Here is a 20,706-nt window from a genome sequence, read left to right as displayed (position 1 = left end):
GGTACCCCTCCGGGTTGACTTGGGTTTCGACTTGTCTCCGTCTAGTCTCGCCACCATCTTCCGGTGGCCACCAAGGCTGGCACCCGCCCGCACCGGGAAAAAGGGGGACCAGGTAGCTAATTTGATTGAACACAGCCGTCGCCGACAGTCAGCCCATGGAGAGTCCGAGAGTCAGGCCAGACACTTCGCCGTCCGCGCCCCTCTGAAACACCAAAGTCTCTCAGCCGATATCAGAGAACAAACTTGAAAACGAAAGTGAAAGTGCGGGGTCCGTGGCAGGTCAAGCCCAGCCAGCCGCTGTTGTTCACTTCGTACCCGGGCACTTCACCAGCTCGAGATCGGGACCAAGGCAAGAGCAGGCCGCAAACTTCGGAGTGCAACCATTCCGGGTCCCGGCGTCCGATCTGAATTTGGAAAACAGGTGGCACCTCAGCGCAAGTTCATCTGCAAAAGCCCGTCAAATAAACCAGGATTAAGTCAGGATCGACGTGGGAGGTTGCGGAGGCCCTCGAGAGCCGTAAGCCTACGCGGCCATCTTGGTCGCACGCTAGGCTCCTCCCTCGCAGGGGGGGCACTCTTAATGTTTGTTACGCCACTGACAGGCGAAGCACTGTAACTCCTCCCATTCCTTTGCTGTAATTGTTTGTAACGTGTGTGCGGCTCCAGGTTTCTAACCTGTGGCAAACACCGCTATGGGTAATAAACATAAATTCTTAACTGACCCAGCACAAATCGGTTTTAAAGTATGTACCAAGAAACGGGTAGACAGCATAGTGGTAGCCTAGTTCAAACTGAAGCATTTCCTGATCAGCCATTTACCTTTGGATAAATGCAATGTTAAAAAGTGTGCACAAAACTCCACGGGGAAGGGCATGTCACTACGTGTCTTACATTTGGAGTCCTGAGTTGAAGTCACTGTTCCTCACAGGCATTGTTTCTTTTTTTGGCCAAATTGTTTCTTTCACTTCCTCATGATTTGATTGTAGAGTAGTGTTTCTAGTTCCTGGTTGGGATTTCCAAACCAGGATTTCTGCCACATTGTAGTCTTTATATCTCATACATAATCCCTCGAATACAGAAAGCGATTTGTTTACATTGACATTACTGGTGCAATTTTGCAACAGCATTTCCGGATTACATCGATTGTATTAGTCCCAGCGCAATTTTACACCAACACTTTCACTCCATGAGAAGTGACAATTGATATTTGCACAACATATCTGGTGCTAAAAAGTAATGTTGCACCAATTTAATGTTGTTGCTGAATTGCAGCAGTACAATTAATGTAATCCAGCACCTAGATCTGATAGAACCACAAGAGGTGGCCTCAAGCTCAGACTTTCCAGTCTGACCACATTGTGTGGGCCTGGGTTTCATAACATCATTATACACAAGAAAAGGGGGAGAAGGCCTGAACCTTACCTCTTCCTCTTCCAAGACGATATATATACACACAAAAGGAAGTAAGGTCAATACCAGTCGCAAAGTTTTACAAATGTATGAAGTTATTTTGGGAGCACAGTCACTTTGTAAAAACTGCCCTCACCCACAACAACTTGTGGCATGCTTCATCATAGGGCTGCTACTAAACGCCTCTGCGCAGACCAACGCAAGAGGCGGAGCAATAGGGACGGGTAGACAATACAAACAATTAGAAACAGGAAAAGAAAAGGATCCTATACAGGTGCAGACAAAATAGTGTTAAAACTGACAAAGAGATATCATAACATCATAACAAACGACTCAATTCCACCAGAGAGATGTGGAGGAGTGGCCAGAGCGGCTGACTTCGGAGCGCGAGGATCACGATTCGATCACTACTGGCTGTTCAGCTCAGCATCATGTGACTCCGGGCAATAGCTCACTTAATTTCACCGAATGCCCCCGGCGCCTTGAAACTTAAGGGGTGATATGTTCGCACTTTACAAATAAGTATTATTTATTCTTCACAAGCTAAAACTGGAAGTAATGTCCCTCAATATTCCGCACTAGTTAAAAGAATTAATATTTACATCTCGTACCTGTGTGCTTAGTATAAACTGCAGAGAAGGTCTGTCCCGTGGAGTTGTTTGTAATCGAACAGGTGCAGGACTTCGCCTGGTCCCAGATCTTCTGTGGAATCACCAGGGTAGCGCTCATGCTAAATAGCCCTTCAGCATCAAAAACTCCCCCATCTGTCTGCCCATGGGAGTCACGACCATTGACCTTCCACAGCACAGGACCCCACTCATCTGAGACCCCCAACGCCACACAGAGGATTACTGTTGGTTCTGGAAGAGGAGGCTCCTCACCCTGGCCTGGAACCAGAATGGAAATGAGGGGAGCTGATGTGGCATCTGGAAGAGAGATTTGCAGAAAGAAGAAGCTTTACAATGTGCAAAGCCTACATATGTATTCTGCATTGAGAATGAAAACGTAAAGTGACAAAAACATTCTGGTATCAAGCATTTGAGAAAGTGCAGCAATTACATTTTTTGTGTTATCTGAAATATAGGACTATTGACAATCTATTAACAGCCGTACAAAATGGCTCCATGATCCTATGTAGGCTTTACAAAACAATAACAAAATGCATACACACACACCTTTCTACCCCAACATAACATTTTAAACAAAAAAAAACACTGAAATTCACCAGTTATAGTTATCTCCACCCACTATAGCTTGTGCCCTAAGGTAAATATTACTTGCGCCCCTACCATGCAGTCTTGTCATCAAGTATGTAATTTCACATGTACGCACTGTGGTTACCAATGATGTCATAGAACCTGTCATGAGTGATGTAATATTGGAGGTAATTAGTGAATGGTGAGGGCACGTGTTATAGGTCACCTTAGGCACGAATCGTAGTTCTATATAGTAACTTATATAAATATATATCACCTTAAAAATAGTTAAAGTGTAGTTGTTGTTATGAATTAAAAGTAAAAAATGGTGGACATTATTTTTCTAAACACATTTCATAACTTGCCCAACAACAATGCATACCATAATTAGTAACCAGATGTACATTTTCTGGTTGGCTGTCGGGCCCCACCTGCCATAGATGGCCTAATCCTGCTGCACATGACCAAAGGTCTGTGGTCAGACCCCGAGCCCAGCACGCTGTGGGCGACTGACCCCATCCCTACTCATCCACCTTACTCACCCCCTTTGCTTGCATGGCTCACTATGGGAGCCAACCTACAGCTGTACATGCCATTTGGCTGTATGCAGTGGGGTTAGGCAATGCGCCCATCATCTCTTTTCATATGAGTCAAGTCTCAGATAACGGAGTCATCATTTTTGGATGGCATGAGAACTTCCCTCTGCATTCCTCCCCATTTGCGACATTGTCAAACCAAGAGCCAGGCCCTTTGCCCATGGCACTCTAGGCCCATATGAAGTGTTCCTTGAGCACAACATAAATTCCCTTCTAGCGCACGGCTAGGTCGTAAGCCAGTCACTGAACCCAAAGAGGGCCAGTGGATTAATCTAGTGGGTCTGTTTCTTGTCCATTCTATACATTCGTCACCGACCAAAGCAAGAATATACTTTTGGTCATTTGCACACAGCTCTTACGTTCCAGAAAGTGGCTACTGAGAGTCTCCTTCCAGCATGTCCCTTGCCATGTTAGTAAAGTGCAACAGCTAACTTCCTTTTCTGAAGAATGACTCTTGCCCTCAACCAATCACAAAGCACTCGTTGCAGTCAGCCTGTACTTAAATCTTCAAAAACAGACTTTATCTTGGAATCTTTTCACCAGCCACGATAATTTGTTGAATCCTGCACCATTTTACATCTATACCAGACCCACTTCCTTGCCGTAATGGTGAAATTTAGGGCATCATTACAATGCCGGTGGGACAGCCTTCGACAGGTCGCCGGTGGTGGTCCCACCGACAGACACCCCTTCAGGCAGACCCCCATATTACGATGCAGGCGGTCGAACCCTTGACTGTTGGGTGACAGACCACCGCCTCCAAAAGGATCTACTGATCCTGAGTGGGGCGGCAGTTGGAATTGTGATCCTGTATGGAGGCGGTGCCTGTGCGGGCACCGCTGTCAGGATTACGATGTCCATTTCCGACAGCCTTTTCATGGTGGTCCTGCCGCAATGAAAAGGCTGTCGGAAAGGGACTTTGAGGCCCCAAGCTGGTCCCCTGTCCCCTGTGGGCCACTGCCAAGTGGCATGGGGCCAGTTGTAATGACCCCCCACACATCTGTGCACCGTGTGCCAGACACCACATGGTGCCTGGCACACAGTGCATGAATGTGAACAAACTGCCTTTTTCTACTGCGGCTTCTGGTGCAGCCTTTTTTCTGGGCCGCAGCACAAGCTGCAATAGAAAAAGGCAGTTTTTGACCGCATACATGGCAGTCATCGTAATATGGCGGGTGGGACCGCCAACTCTTTGTGGGGCAGTCTCATTCCAGCTGCAATGGCGGTCGGTCGCCCAACTAACCGCCATCGTAATTAGGCCCTTAGGAGCACATTTACAATGAAAGTGACTCAGTGCGTGCTGCAAGGTATTTGGCTGCGCCACACTGAGTCACTTTCAAAGCACAGGGATACGACATATTTACAACAATATGTCGCATCTCTGTGCTTCCCCCTGCGCTGGCGCACAAACGTCTGCCATGCGCATTCACAGGCATCCTTGCACCATGGTGCAAGGATGTCCGCATCGTGGGGAGAGTGTTTTTGTTCAGGAAGGAATCCCTTCCTGTACAAAAATAATCATTAGAGGTGATTTCCTCTTTCTATGTGTGCTGCAGAATGCAGAACTCAGACAAACAGGAATAAAACGAGGAGAAATGAATACATTTCTCCACGTTGCACCTCCCTACACCTCCCCTGGGGAGGGGAAGCATTCACACGCATTTCCAGATTCACGATTCCTCATAAATCTGGAAATGTGTCTGGTTCCATTGCGTGGAAACACCCACAGCAACACCCATGGACCACCTCTTTCACGCAAAGTGCTGCGTGTAAAGGGGCCATATTTACAAGGCCAGGAAAAGTCACGCAGGGTGGCTTTTCCTTTCTGTAAACATGGAGCAGTAACATGCGCCACCGGTACGACACAAAAAGTTACGCACCGGTGGCACAAGGGGCTTGCAAATCTGCCCCTTAGTTGTGACTTTAGGTTGTAACTCGAATATGGCTTACTGAGTTGGCATAAATATGTGAAAAATTGGCAAGTGTAGACCCATTAAATGCTATTATTGGGGAAGAATGTTTACAAGTAAGGAACTCTATTTAATCCAGGATAGATACATATATTTTAAATATACTGGATACCTATGTGCTCAAATTAGGTAGACAGAGCTTGCACACCTTTATACAAAAGGTTACTGTATTATAATCTAGAAACAAGCATTGGTTACAATAGCCTTTTTTTGTTGTGCACATGGAAATGTATGTTGCACATTTCGGCGGTAGCACTTTACTTTCACTCTCACCTGTGACGTAAAGCTTGCCTTTGCCACTTAAAAAAGGGGTTGTGCCGTGGAAGGTGGCGCAGTAGTAAACTCCCGAATGACGTCGTTGAGTGTTGTTAATGACAAAAGACCTGGTATTGTAGTCACTCGGGGGTTTCCTTGAGGATGTTTCCATTACTGTGCCTACATCGTCGTTTTGATGAATAAAGATTAAGGTTCCGTCCAGCTGCTCTTTGTACCAGTAAACGCCGAATGTCGCCTTTGTAAAGGTGCAGCTCATCTCGGCAACCCCTCCGACCTCAGTGCGCAAAGTGTTGGGGGTCAGAGTGATAACAGGACCCTCAGTATGAGTGACTGTAAATGAAGAAAGAAATAAAAATGGATGTATGACGTTACAATGCACACTATTACAACGCATGCACTTACAACGCATTTTTTACAACGCATAATCCATTACAACGCATGACATTACAACGCATGACACTACAACGCATTTTTAAAAAATACCTTTACAACGCACTACCATTACAACGCATACTACCTTTACAACGCATACCATTACAACGCATAATATTAAATTACATTTAAGGTAAGTATTAGATAGTATAGGGGTAAAAATTACTATTCTAACTCCAGGGGGTGCAACAGTAGGGTAAGTGTTGGATAGTATAGGGGTAAAAATTACTATTCTAACTCCAGGGGGTGCAACAGTAGGGTAAGTGTTGGATAGTGTAGGGGTAAAAATTACTATTCTAACTCCAGGGGGTGCAACAGTAGGGTAAGTGTTGGATAGTGTAGGGGTAAAAATTACTATTCTAACTCCAGGGGGTGCAACAGTAGGGAAAGTGTTGGATAGTATAGGGGTAAAAATTACTATTCTAACTCCAGGGGGTGCATCAGTAGGGTAAGTGTTGGATAGTATAGGGGTAAAAATTACTATTCTAACTCCAGGGGGTGCATCAGTAGGGAAAGTGTTGGATAGTATAGGGGTAAAAATTACTATTCTAACTCCAGGGGGTGCATCAGTAGGGTAAGTGTTGGATAGTATAGGGGTAAAAATTACTATTCTAACTCCAGGGGGTGCATCAGTAGGGTAAGTGTTGGATAGTATAGGGGTAAAAATTACTATTCTAACTCCAGGGGGTGCAACAGTAGGGAAAGTGTTGGATAGTATAGGGGTAAAAATTACTATTCTAACTCCAGGGGGTGCATCAGTAGGGTAAGTGTTGGATAGTATAGGGGTAAAAATTACTATTCTAACTCCAGGGGGTGCATCAGTAGGGTAAGTGTTGGATAGTATAGGGGTAAAAATTACTATTCTAACTCCAGGGGGTGCATCAGTAGGGTAAGTGTTGGATAGTATAGTGTAATATTATGCGTTGTAATGGTATGCGTTGTAATGGTAGTATGCGTTGTAATGGAATGCGTTGTAATGGTAGTTTTTAAAAATGCGTTGTAGTGTCATGCGTTGTAATATCATGCGTTGTAATGGATTATGCGTTGTAAAAAATGCGTTGTAATGGTAGTGCGTTGTAAAAGTTGCGTTGTAAAGGTTGTTCCCCAATAAAAATCAGACACAAACAAAACTTAGAACGCTTGTATTTACCTCCACAAAGGTACAGAACAGAATTATTTAAATGAGCAGCAGTGCTTGGAAGCAGTAGTGGCCATCCCATGAATTATTTATTTGCCTGACTTATTTAATGTCTTGTATAGTGCAGCTGGCCGATGTACATGGGTGCATCACATGAAACAAGAAACAATAAAATACAGCAAATAACATATACAAAATGTAAATAACAATACATATAAAATAGATACAATACATAAATAAATTACAACGAAAACAATCAAATATATTGTCGGGAGCTAGGCGTTAACAGGTCTAGCATATGGATTAACAACAAAAGGCGCAGCAGAAATGTGTCAACAGCTGAGCTATCTGGGTGGATTTTCCTGCTAGTTCGTTCGGGATTGTCAAAGAGATGAAGTAGGTGAGTTTAGGCCCGGGCGGTGAACTTCGCTCCGTTTACGGAGTTTGCGGAGTTTTCTGCACTTCGCACTCAGCGGAGTTTGCGAAGTGCAGAAAACTCCGCTTCACGATGTGCAGCGGAGATTTTGCCCGCTTGCGATCGCGAACAGTAAGTTTGCAAGCTGCCGCTCGGGTAGAATTTCTACCCGAGCAGCAAGAATACCAGCACAATCTGCAGTTTGCACTGCACTCCGCCACTCGTGGAACTTCGCAGAGTTTTTTTGTAACTTTGCAGAGATTTGCGTAGCAGAACTCCGCGACTACGCCCAGGCCTAGGTGAGTTATTTTGTGTACCTACTTCTCGGTTGTGGTGCTGCCACCCGTAAAAGATTGTTTGAGCGCAAAGCACTTCTGAGGGTTGGACACACCTGAGGTGGAGGGAGCACATCAATGATGTGCGAGGGTTGCTGCCATGTACAGTATTATAAACTGTGCAGGAGAGTTGGAACCGAATTCCCTTCTATTCTGTTTTCCCTCTTCCATCAGACTTTCGTTTTGTGACAGACTTATTTTTTTTCAAACCTTTCAAAAAATTCTTAATTATGCAGTAGCTATGAGTTAGGATCATTGTATATATCTTTAGGATGTAATTCTAAGCAAGCATCATTGCTCTTGTTCCTAAGCAGTATTACCAAAATAAAATGATTTGACTGAGAATAGTATAATGAAGGTGCAGTAAAGTATGGAAGCTTCTAGAAACTCAAAACAATGCAAGCTACAGGGAAAAGTGGAAGGCATTTCACGAATGCAGTGTGGGTAAGGAACATTCAGATTTCCTTGTATCCATCCATTTCTCCAGAATGGTTTCAATATCTGCCTTTCCGCAGCTACACACTGCCTTCGGTGGACTGCTAGTACAGACTTGAGCCCCCCTCCCCCACACACCCCCAGGGAAGATGGTGTTTGAGAAACCAGGATCCCTGCTATCTTCACAGCTTTACTTCAAACCGACAGTGGGTCATCCAGGGCTTTAAGTGGGATGAAAGAACTGGAGGGTCTCTCAAAGGGGCATGGCCAATGTAATTAAGGGCGTGGCTTGAAAACACATAAGCTAAAAATCTGTGCTTAGCATAGTGTGCTGCCTGACTTGTATGTTGCTGTTTCTGTCAGTGCATCTAGATATATGGTACAGCAAGTAACATCATACCTACAACAAGTCAGGACTATTGGCTTTATCAGTGGTTGTTAGTTGCATGCTCCTGAGTTTCAAAAAGAGAAGGGAAATCCAGAGAGAAAATGTCTCTCTTTAAAGGATTTCCCTTCCCCTACAACGCTTACCTGGCATGACGTCATGCCGTAACTTCTCCAATATTGAGAAGTGAGCAGTGTGAGCACGCGCACATCGATGTGCCTGCTCTCACTGCAGTCCAGAAAAAAAATGGACTGCATGAGCCAGGGCACAAAATAGAGCCAGATAGAGACCCATTTCGAGGCCTCCTTTAAAAAACTGCTGGGGCTCAGACCCAGTGAGACCCGGCCCACTTAAAGCCCTGGGGTCAGCCCTTGGTGCCTTCTTTCCATCTTGTGCTGAGAGCGAGGCAAGCCTCTCAGATCTGATGTAGCATAACATTTGTCTACAAGGAGCCTTTCTGGATGATGTCACTTAAGGGAAAGAGGAGGTGAATTTAGGCCCTTCACCATAGAGGATTCTTTTTGTGCTTCATGATGGCTTGATTATTCTGTTAGAACCTTTCTCTTATTTTAAAGTACATTCATCCATCACTATTTATTACTAGAAAGTCACATTTTCTACCTTTTTGATCAACTAATGTCTGTGTGGAAAGAAAGCATGGCTCTTGCCACATGTTAGAATTTGTATCTTGGCAGGTCCTGTGTTTTCCACAACTTGCTTCAAGCCGAGGATGTAAAACCACTCCTGTTTACCTTAGACAGTGGATAGGATTAACAATTACATAAAAGTGTTCAAAGGTCCACCTATGTTACGTATGTTCGCTGGGGGAATAGCCGCACCATGAGCAGAGCTACCTGTTACTACTCTCAGTAATATTTGTAGGGCTGCAATGTGGCCATCTGTGTGTACTTTTGTTAGCCACCAATGACTGTGGCTACGGAAAGAAGGCTCCTAGTATTCATGACACGTATGTTAAAATATCAATGCGAGGATGCCATCCATAAAATGGCACTAAGAGTGGCAGTAATGTTACACCTTAAACAATTTTTAATTTCTGGGTTTTTACGTCTTGAAAGCTTGCCTGGTTTGGTCTACGTCATTACGAATAAATGGCGTGAGGAGGAGGAGCCTGGCTAATAATGTTCAGAATACTAACGGGTAATATTCAATATTATTAATCCTACCGTTACTCATCATAGTCCTAACTTACAACCCACCCAAAACTATTGCTCAGTCTTTGGGCCTGATGGTGAAGGGATATTCTCAAAGGATTCTGGACCCTCCTGTAGCACCCACAGTTTCCAGGATAAATCTCTTCCTACAATACCCACTTATACCCTTGTTTCTCTTCTCTACTTACAATCAGACATGGTTATGGACATTCCTAGATTTTCATTGTGAGGCATGATTGATATTTGTTGTTTTAGAGACAGGCACTAATGGTGGGGGTATATATACTCATTCACTTAGTGGTGTTAAAACTTATCATATTTCAGCCTGTAGTCCATATCATACTTGAAAAATGTTAATCTGAGATGCTTAATAAAAGCCCACTCTAAAGATTTCCCTCTAAGGGAAATGCATTGCAGTATTATCTATTTTTGAGGCTTTATATTGAATGAACAAGGCTGGGTGTCCTACTTAAGCCGGGAGTGCTGGATCCATACAAGGTGTGGAGGACACTAAGGGACTAATTACGATGTCCGCCCGACACCGTCTTGGCCCTGGGAAGGACCGACTTCTGGTCTGCGGGCCCGACCGCCTAATTAGGATGCGACCGAACATTGTCTGGTCGCATTTCTACATTTCCCTATGGAAGCATGCATTAGGGCTGCAAAGTGGCCTTACTGCATGCTCCCAAAGGGAAATGGGAGGGGTTGTTCATCCCTGAACCCCATGGCAGGCACCTCAAGTTGCCTGCCACGGGGTGCAGAGTTCAAAATGGGGGCACCCCCAACCGGAGGCCACACACTCAAGGGGGCCCTGCTGGGGGCCCCCAAACACGCTTTCTGACATGTTTTCCATGTCGGACAGGCCTGCATGGAAACCATGTCACAAACCGTGCATCGTAATTCCAAGAGTGTAAAGGCCCCCCCCCTTTGGGACTACAAGCCGGTTCCGACTAGCTGACTGGCTCCTTGAGCCCGTTGGAATCCAGTCAGAATGACCAGCCAGTTTCAATTCCGAACGGCTGATACATAATCAGCCGGTCAGTATTGAAACCGACAATGGAGGTCGGTCAGTCGGAGGCATTCCGACCTCCATCATAATCGGCCCCTATATAAATAAGTCTCATTTAGATTAATACTATGTAAGTATATCTTGCATTAAAAAAATCTGATCGTTCCATGAAAAGGCACATGTAATTATTATACTTTAAAATCTGAGTTTTTCATTTCATAAAATGAATTCTTCATACAAAAAACTTTTTAAATGTTTAGACTTTAGCCCCAATATTTACTCTAATTATTTTTCTTGGTGTGCGTCAATGCAGTGTTCATGAGCACTCTTTTCTGAGTGTTGTGCGCAACTGACACATACCACGAGCCACTATGCGGGCAAGTGGGCTATTTCTCCGGCACCGAGAGACAACATATATGTTACATTTATTTGAAGGAAATGGGGTTAATGTTAAATGTAAATCTTTTCATTCAACTACATTTGCTAGAAAGCCATATTTTGTAGAGATAGTAATATAGAAAGATCCAGAGCTCATGAAATAAACCAACCCTTAATACATGCCTTCATAGCTCCATGGGTTTATGCATCTGCTGTGGGAATGCACTTTGCAAAACACTGGTCATGGCTTGAAATTCCCTAATGGGCTGTCCCAGCTTCACATCCTTCCAAGATTAATTTAACAATTACCTATAAGGATGAAAGCACAGTGCTTCCTATCACAGTTGTACTCTTCTGTGACGTTATGCTTTTAAAATGTGGGTGTCTGGCATCTGGAATTTTTCTCATGGCCCCACTGCATGACAATTCTAAGGTTCTACCAAACAAAGATTAACTCTACCTGTTGAGCAGCACCCAAAGTGCTCCCCCTTTTAACTTTACAGATTAATCTGGTTGATGCCAGTATTGATTTGATAGAGACTCGTCCCTTTCTTGTACCACAAGAGAGCGATCTACTGTATCCCAAATGTAAATGCAGTGTGGTTATCCTAGCATTTGGTTCTTGACCCATCGTGGATTAAAGGGCTGGCTGTGATTCTATACAAACATTGGTACTGGAAGCGTGACTCGACTATAGTGTTGAAATACTGGGACAATGATGTTATTGGTCTGGCAGTCATGCTTTACACTATAGTCTGACTGTGGTGCTTCGGATACTGAGAAGTACTGACTTACTAAGATGCGTCACATACAAATGCAATGTAGATAATTGCCATATTTTATAGTGCTTCAAATACTGGACCATTATTGACCTGACTCTGGTGCTTCACATATTGTAAAGTATCGGCCAGGCTGTGGTGATGTACAGATTGAGCAGGTTATGGAAACTGTCTAAGGTGTGGTGCTTCACCTTTTGGTTTAATACTGGCCTGGCTACAGTGCTTTACATGCAGGGACTCACTGACCTGGCTATGGTGCTGTGCATTCTAGACCATTACAGAAATTGATCAGAATATGGTGAAGCTTTACATACTGGGTCATTGGCAATTTAGGCATAATTTTGGTGCTTCAAACACTTTGCAATAGTTAAAACTGCGTTGCTTATGGTGCTTTATACATGGGTGCAATGGGGAAATTGGCAGTTGTATGACTTTACAATGCATTCCGTTGTAACGCATGCCTTTACCACGCATGTGTTACAACGCGAATGCCATCACCACGCATATCCTTTACCACGAAAATTCCTTTTACACGCATACTTTTACAATGATTTTTGTTTTTAAACTATGCATGTAAATGGCATTTTTTTATGTTAAAGGATTTTCACCCTAAAAATGTACCTCTTAAATGTACTCCTCCGCGACACCACCCCCTCATTCCTCCTTACCTTTCCTCTCCTTGATCTTCCATGGTGACGTTGTATTAACAGCTACTTAGGCCTGGCACAAAAGCCTTCCCCAGCTCAATGAGCAGCAATGGCCCAAGTATTAATGACTGTGCCTGATTGGTTATGGTGCACAGACAGAATATCAAGGTTTTGTTTTTTTAAGTACAATAATATCGAGTTTTAAATATCGAGGTACAAGAAAATCGACTGCAAGTATATCGTGGTACAGAATATCGACAGTAAGGTAAGAAATATCTTTTTTTTAATATCGAAGACAGTAATATCGTTTGTAAAAATATCGTTGTTAATATCGATGTTTATATTAGTGTTCTGTATTTTAGTATGTGTGTTAAAAGTATGTGATGTAATTTTTTTGTATAAGTATAGCTTTTTATTTTAATGTAAGTGTTACATTTTTTGCAGTAATTAATTTTATGTTAATTAATTTGTGCGTATTTTAGTTCTGTAGCGGGTTGTGGGTTCATAGGGGAATAGGGTGAGAAGTAATTTAATTATAATAACGTAACTAGTAATTTTTATTTATTTGTATTTATAATTAATTTATTATTGAATAATTATTAATTGAGTAATCATTTTTAATAATTATTTATTTGATAAATATGTTAACAGTGTCATTCTTTTGAGAATCAGGTTGTAGGTTTATAGGGGCATTGGGTGGGAAGTAATTTAATTAAAATTAAAGTAATTCATATTTTTTATTTATTAGTATTAGTTTTATATTTCCATTTTATAGTGTTGTTTGTGGTAATGTATGTATTAATAAATAATAATTAATTGTTTGATAATTAATTATATATTAATTGGTAAATATGTTAATTGTGTCAAATCTGTAGGAGTTGTTTGTGTGTTTATAGGGGAATATGGTGTGAACTAATTTATTTAAAAATCATTAATAAATATTTTTTTGATTATAATTAATTTATTTTAAAGATAGTTATTTGTTTGTAAAAGGCTGTTTTTAAACTTTTATAAATTAATGTTTGTAGTTAATTTTTAGTACTTTTTAACATCAAATTATTTTTCTATCTTTTGGAAAATATTTATATTTTTATATCGTTTTTATTTTTGTGTTATAACAAATTTTGTATTGTAGTTGCTATTTCCTATTTTAATTTTTGGGAAATATTCATTTGAACACTCTGCTATCTAACACTTTCCCTACTGTTGCACTGTGCGGAGTGGGAGTGGGAATAGTAATTTTTACCCCTACGCTGTTCCAACACTTTCCCTACTGTTGCACTCTCTGGTGTGGGAATAGTAATGTTTACACCTCCGCTATCCAATACGTTCCTTACTGTGTCACTCACTGGAGTGGGAATAGTAATTTTTACCCCTCTGCTATCCAAAACTTTCCCTACTGTTTCACTCACTGGAGTGGGAATAGTAATTTTTACCCCTCCGCTATCGAACACTTTCCCTACTGTTGCACTCTCTGGAGGGGGAATAGTAATTTTTACCCCTACTCTGTCCAACACTCTCCCTACTGTTGCACTCACTGGAGTGGGAATAGTGATGTTTTACCCTTCGCTATCCAACACTTTCCCTACTGTTGCATTCATTGGAGTGGGAATAGTCATTTTTACCCCTTCGCTAGCCAACACTTTCTCTACTGTTGCACTCGCTGGAGTGGGAATAGTAATTTTATTCCCTCCGCTATCCAACACTTTCCCTACTATTGCACTCTCTGGAGTGGGAACAGTAATTTTATCCCCTCCGCTATCCAATATTTTCTCTACTGTTTCAATTAATGTAGTGTAAAATGTATTTTAAAAAGATTAAACATATTTTAATTTATTATATATATATATATTTTATTTACATTTTTATGTTATTGGTGTATGTATATATATATATGTATTTATGATTTTTAATATGTTTCTAACAATTTATAATGTATTAAAATAATTATTTAGCAATATTATCAAGTAAATATATATATTATATTTTATATATATGTATGTTTATTTTTTTTAACATTATCTGTATTACTTATAATTGTAAACATTTTCTAACTATTCTAACAATTTTACTTTATTTTACATTATTATTTATTAAACATAAAACTATATTTTTAACAACAATATTTTTAACAACGATTTCTTTTTCTCAATATTTTTGGGCTTACCATTATGTAGATATGACTTCGATATTCTGGACAACAATATTTTTGCTTCGATATTTTTGTACCTCGACATTTTCAACGTCGATATTCTGTCAGTGATCCATTGGTTACATATTGGACAGAAACACTAATACTTAGCTATCACCCTTATAAATGTGGACACATCCTTGGATATTCGAGAACCACTGCTTCATTTCTCTTGGCATATGCCATTTGAGGGTGTTTTTCACCAAAGAAGACCACCCAGCACATAATAGGCACTTCTTTTCCTTCAGCACACATTTATACCTGATTATTCAGTGGTATTTTTTATTAAGTACATAGCTTCTTTATAGACACATCATTTTCAGTAGTGATGAGGAATGCTTGCTTTGTTTTGTGGCAGCTCTTGAAATAATATATTATCTCATTACTTGCCCCTCAGAGCTGCCTGTGAAATCCATTGTTTTTTTAAACCATGTGTTTAGAAAATTCACCACATTGCCCTCTTCCTATCCAAAACTTCCTTGAGAAAAGTCTTTTTAACTCTACTCCTTAGAGAATGTCAATCTCACACATTACGTTGACTTGGTAAAATCCAGAGTGATGTACTAAGTCACATTAAAAGTATTAGTTGAACATAAAAACATTGTCAAAGTCCTCCATGCAATTATGATAATACCATCAGTGAACAAAGAGACACATCTGACCGGCCTTCACACTCTAGATACACAAAACATTGGTTTTATATATGGAATAATGTTCTTTTTTTATTATACCATACATGTGAGGTTTTTGTAAAGCATACCTCATGAACTGAATTACTTAAAGTTGTCCTCAGATTTGGCGATGATCATGAAAAATGAGAAACAGGATTTGTCTAAGTTCACAGGTAAAGTAGGGAAGCTGGCATTTGGCATCTAGTTTACCTTTCAGATATTGTGCTATTCAGCTTTTACCTGAATATCATTTTTTTTCTTAATTTTGACACGAAAGAAAACACTTGGGTTTTGTTATTTCCCCAGCAGGAAATAAAATAAATTAGTATGTGTTTAGAACCTCACATGTTTAATTACCTTAACATAAGAAGTCTTTCCAAAGAACAAAGTTAATTCCAAAGGAAAGTAAACTATGCTTTGTATTGAAATCACCCGGATTGAAACAGATTGATAAGGAAAACTGGTGTAGTACTTGAATATATACATTAGCAAAACAATGACATGTAAAGTGATCTCACTGCATCTACGTCTTGTAGAAAGCATTCTGAGTGATACGTTTGTTTCAGGGCTAGAGACAGACCACACATCTCATTATTTGAAAAAATGACCAAAACAAGATAAACCATCAAAGCACCTCTAATGTGGGGGCTGACTGAAAAGCGTAAGGGGCTGTAAAGCAGTGTGACTGCAGAGTGTAAATTGAGCTTTTCCAAGAAGCAAGTGCTTTTTATAGACGTTGCAGATGCTGAATGCCTTGATCCTTTGTTTGATCTGTGTGCTCGAGCTACACTTAGCACATGAGAATGACCCTTTGTTATGTGCGCTCCAGATGGGTCTCCTGCGCGAAGAGAAAATGCAGCCTGCGCGGATGCCCAGGCGCACACCTTACAGGGAACTGTGTGGAGCACCATCCCACATTGTATAAAATGTACCTTTACTCTGGATTACTTTCTTTTTTTCCGGAGTTTTATATAGCATGAACTTGACCCGAAATCAGGTATCAGAGCGCTTTACATGAGCACCAGTTGTGTTACATGAGGACATATTCACTTTATTATGCTAGAAAGCAGTTCCTTTGCCAAATAATCTCTACCCAGCCTAAAATGCTCTGAAGGGAGGCACATAGGAATATTCGCATCCCCTTCATTTTGAAGACCACTGTCCTATGTTAAGTGAGAAGGCTCTTTAGCATACAAGGTATTGCCTTCATCTATTCCCAAGTTGAACCACATGCTCCAGTGGTTTTTAATGCCGCCATTAGAACCGGTATTTCATCTGTTTATGAAGTCTTTGAATGTGGAACAAATAAATAACTTACAGACTTGGAGAAATAGCAATTTGCCTACGATCAAACAATTGTTGGACAAGCACAAAAGTTAGGACTAAAACCCTGTTTTTTACGTTCCATGTTTGTGAAAATAAACATCCGTGTAGTATTAGTAAAGTACAGGAAACTCACCAAAAGTTCAGCAAAATTAACTTTAAACCAAATTGACTTCCTTTTAATTGTCAGAAAAACGTACCAATAAATAAATACACAGTTACAGTCTAGGGATCTTCTGGCATTTTTTGTTTAAAAATTAAGCTCCTTGTTAGAACTAAGTTTTTGATCTACAGATCGACTTAAAGATAATTTGTGAAATAATTAGCAAAATGCAGCATATCATTTTGCTATGCAGATTGATATCCTGTTTGGTGTCATGTTTTGTTGTAAACATGAATATCTTAAAAATGATATAATAAATTGTGTACATTTTGTAATAAGTATAACACTTTTTTAAATCTACCTGAGACATTGCTTCTTAGACACTATGATAAATTAATCAGCAAAATATGTCTGCAGCACTGAAAAAAATATCATTTGGGAATATATATTAGGAACAATAAATTTACTGCAGTTGATACTCATAAATCAGAATTGACTTACATCAAAACAGATTGTACAACTGACTATTGAGATACAGGAAGATTGTGGACAAAGTATCGAAGACCAAAATATCAAAAGGTAAATGCTTATAGATGAAGTATAGATTTACTGTTCCTAACTCCACATCCAGGTACCTTTGTAGGTACTTTATGTCGTCATATATATTTCATGGTACATATACGTGGAGTTAGGTAGTGAATATCTGTACTTATTTACTTTTTGAAATTTTTGATTCGTTATTTGGACGTCAATAATTTGACCTCGATATTTCCCTATCTTGATATTCTGGTTTCGATATACAAGGTGCACACCATTAAAATAGTGGTCTACAGATGACGTCCCGGTATATTAGGTGAAATAATTATGATAAACTGAGAAAAAGCTCTTACTTTGTAACTGATGCAGTAGAATCAATGCTCCAATGATGACCATTTTGTTCGCTTGCAAACCACAATAACAACCACGCGCTAAGCAGACTCTTTGAAGACTGCCTGGCCCGTGCCAACCTTCGGCTTCATTTGAAAGCTCAGCTACTGCTATCTAGAATGTCAGAAAGCGACAGGGGAGTGGGTGGACACCTGCAATAGCCCCTTTCGAACATACCGGGTGCAGACCTGCGGAATCTGTAATCGTTCCATAGGAGCTTCTACGCTCTCTTCAATTCTTTCTCTTTCAGCAGTACACCTTTCACTCCATTCTACTGCGCCAATTAATATGTCAGTGATATTGTGTTCAAGCTACCCCCAGTCCTTTTTAGAAGTACCATAAAGAAGTAGTGACCTGTATTCTCAGCTCGGGACACCAGATCATCAACTAGGGTAGTGCTGTGCCCCATGAAGTAACACCGCAGCTATTATCAACTCAAATTTATCAGAGCCTGGTCACCAGTGAGACTTGACAAAAATGTTCACACATATTTTCAACTTTCTTTCTTTGTTGTAACTTGATTTGCTGACAGTGTACACATTTTATGTTTTTGAAAGCGCCACAAAAAAAGATGAAGTGCCTCTACTTTATGATTCCCTGATTTAGTTTGAAACTTTGAGCCTGATTTATATCTTGGCGGATGGGTTACTCAGTCACAGGGGTGACGGATATCCCGTCCACCAAAATATAAGTTTCATAGGATATAATGGGATTTATAGTTCGGCGGGAGGGCTATCTGCAATCGTCATCGAAATCGAGATCACAGTCAGGCCCTTAGACATGAATCCGCAATTGAGGGCCATTATCTATATCTAAGAATGTACACATGAATTTCTAAAGGAGGCCCATCTCAAAAGTGAATCTCTTCTGAAGCTTGCACTATTTCCTTTTACTCTCCATGCATCTTTCATAGTCAAAACCGACTTCCCTGGAGCTCTTGACCCATGGTACTGATGGGAATTGCCATTCTAATCCAAGTGTGGCAATGTTGTGGGGTTACAAGCAGCTCACACTGCACATTACATGGACAGAACTGCATTTAGTGATCTTAAATGCATGTTTCAGTGTTCGCCTACCCTTGCCCCACAAATACTGCACCTTCCACACTCCTCTCCTTCCAGAGCAGACTCGTTTATTCATGCTTCCCCTTGGGTATTGTCACACCCCTATCTCACTTCATCCATCGCATTATTTTTTTATCCTTTACTGCGACTACCCTGCCTACTGCCCCACCACTCTTGCCTGCAGCGGCCGCAGCTGTATTTATGCTCCATTTTGTAAGCAAAGACCACTGGGGCCGAATACAAGAATAAAAACACAAAACCATGTATTTTTCCCTATTGTGCCGATTGCGTCATTTTTATACATTGATTACATTCCCAAACATATAGCTGAAGATTTTATCTCTTAAGACAATCCTTTTAAAGAGGTACATGCAGAAAAACGTGCAGATAACTTTGATTCACAAATTGCTTTAAAAATGTGGGATTTGAAGTCAAGAAAATGTACAGAGTACATATGGAAATTAAGAATATATTGTTTCTCAATGCTTGAAAGGGAGGCTTCACCTAATGAACCATGATAGAATGCGTTTTTTATTAATGTTATTCGTGATATTATAATTTTATGTATTTTATAATGGAGAACATGTAAGTATTCACAGTAACTAGTGTTGCGCAAACCCTTTTCTCAGAAAAGAACTTCGTTTTCTTGGAGTCAGGTCAGTTTTGGATACCACCACTCGATTGCGCTTTCTTTTTCAGTTACCTTTCACATTTACCAACATTTAAGTTTCATTTCCATTTCAGACGTTTTTCTGTGACATACATTTTGTATTTTTGTCAAGGTAAAAAAAAAGTGAAGGCTTTACATATTTATATATATATATATATATCTATATATATATATATATATATTATCTATTGGCGGTCGCCAGTAAATAGTTACAGTTAGGACCTAGTTTCCATAGGAAACTCATTTTTTGTTTTCGCAATAACTTTGGTGCGGTTGGCGAATCTTCGCGAAATTTTCAAAACTTATGGCCCTTCACGGTCAGCTCCTATCCTGAAAGTTTTGCGGTGATTCGTCAAGCGGGATCCGAGCAAAAAGGGGGATCCCAAAATGTGTTTTCTCCATGTTATTTCCCATAGGAAACTTTATACACGGCTACAGCTTGAACTGTTGAATGGAATTACACCAAATTTGGCAAAAAGGTAGTGCTTGGTTCAGTAAGCACTCTTTTTCTTAAATGGTGTAAATCCGTTCAGTAGTTGCTGAGAAAATAAATCAAAAAGTAAAAGTTTCGATATCTATGGCTGCGGTGGATCCGCAGACCCTGCCAACCACGAGCTGCATTCTAATTGGCTGTCAACACTTCAAACCAGGAAGTGTTGGCAGCCATCTAGAACCGAGGCACAAGAAAACAGTAAAACAAACGTGCAAAACAAGAAAAGCGGGCAGGGTAGAAACACCCTGACCCCCTAGGCCTGCTCAGGGGGTCCACAAGGACCCCCAAGGTCCAAAAAAGCATTTAAAAAAAAAAAAAAATAGTCCGAATTTGCGCTGGGTGCGCGAATCCGGCCGAGAACATTTTTAAAAAATGAAACGCGGGCTCCCGCGCTTCATTTAATTGAAGCCCCAGGGTGGGCCAGGTCCTGGGGGCAGTAAAAAAATGTGTGGGGGGGCCCCATTCCCCCCCACACTGGTCCGGGGACCACCACCCCTGGGGCTTTGCATAAATATTTGCAGGGGGCACATGGCCCCCCTGCAACCCTGGGACCGCCACCCCCCGGGGCTTGTTTTCTTTAAAGTTTGGGAGACCTTTAAGGCCCCCCCTAGCCCTGGGGACCGCCACCTCCCGGGGCTTTTATTAATTATAATAGCGGGGGCATACTGCCCCCCACAGCCCCAGGGACCGC

At 41.0% G+C, this 20,706-nt stretch overlaps 1 protein-coding gene across 1 annotated transcript in view; it reads right to left on the bottom strand.

The window, feature by feature from the left end:
* The window catches only part of LOC146772861 (uncharacterized), a 57,942-nt gene extending 40,085 nt beyond the window's left edge, over positions 1-17,857 (bottom strand). Inside the window, exons 1-3 of the mRNA XM_085638061.1 lie at positions 17,752-17,857; positions 5,446-5,778; positions 2,022-2,336 (exon numbers count right to left, since the gene is read on the bottom strand). Coding sequence (XP_085494187.1) covers positions 2,022-2,336; positions 5,446-5,778; positions 17,752-17,794 — 691 coding nt within the window. The 5' untranslated portion in view covers positions 17,795-17,857. The remainder of the gene's footprint in view (positions 1-2,021; positions 2,337-5,445; positions 5,779-17,751) is intronic.
* Between the last annotated feature and the right edge of the window lie 2,849 nt (positions 17,858-20,706).

This window comes from Triturus cristatus, chromosome 12 (genome assembly GCF_964204655.1).
Source record: "Triturus cristatus chromosome 12, aTriCri1.1, whole genome shotgun sequence".
In the NCBI taxonomy this organism is placed as follows: domain Eukaryota; kingdom Metazoa; phylum Chordata; class Amphibia; order Caudata; family Salamandridae; genus Triturus; species Triturus cristatus.
Note: the sequence above shows the minus strand (reverse complement) of the source record. Positions and strands in the feature narration are given on the sequence as shown.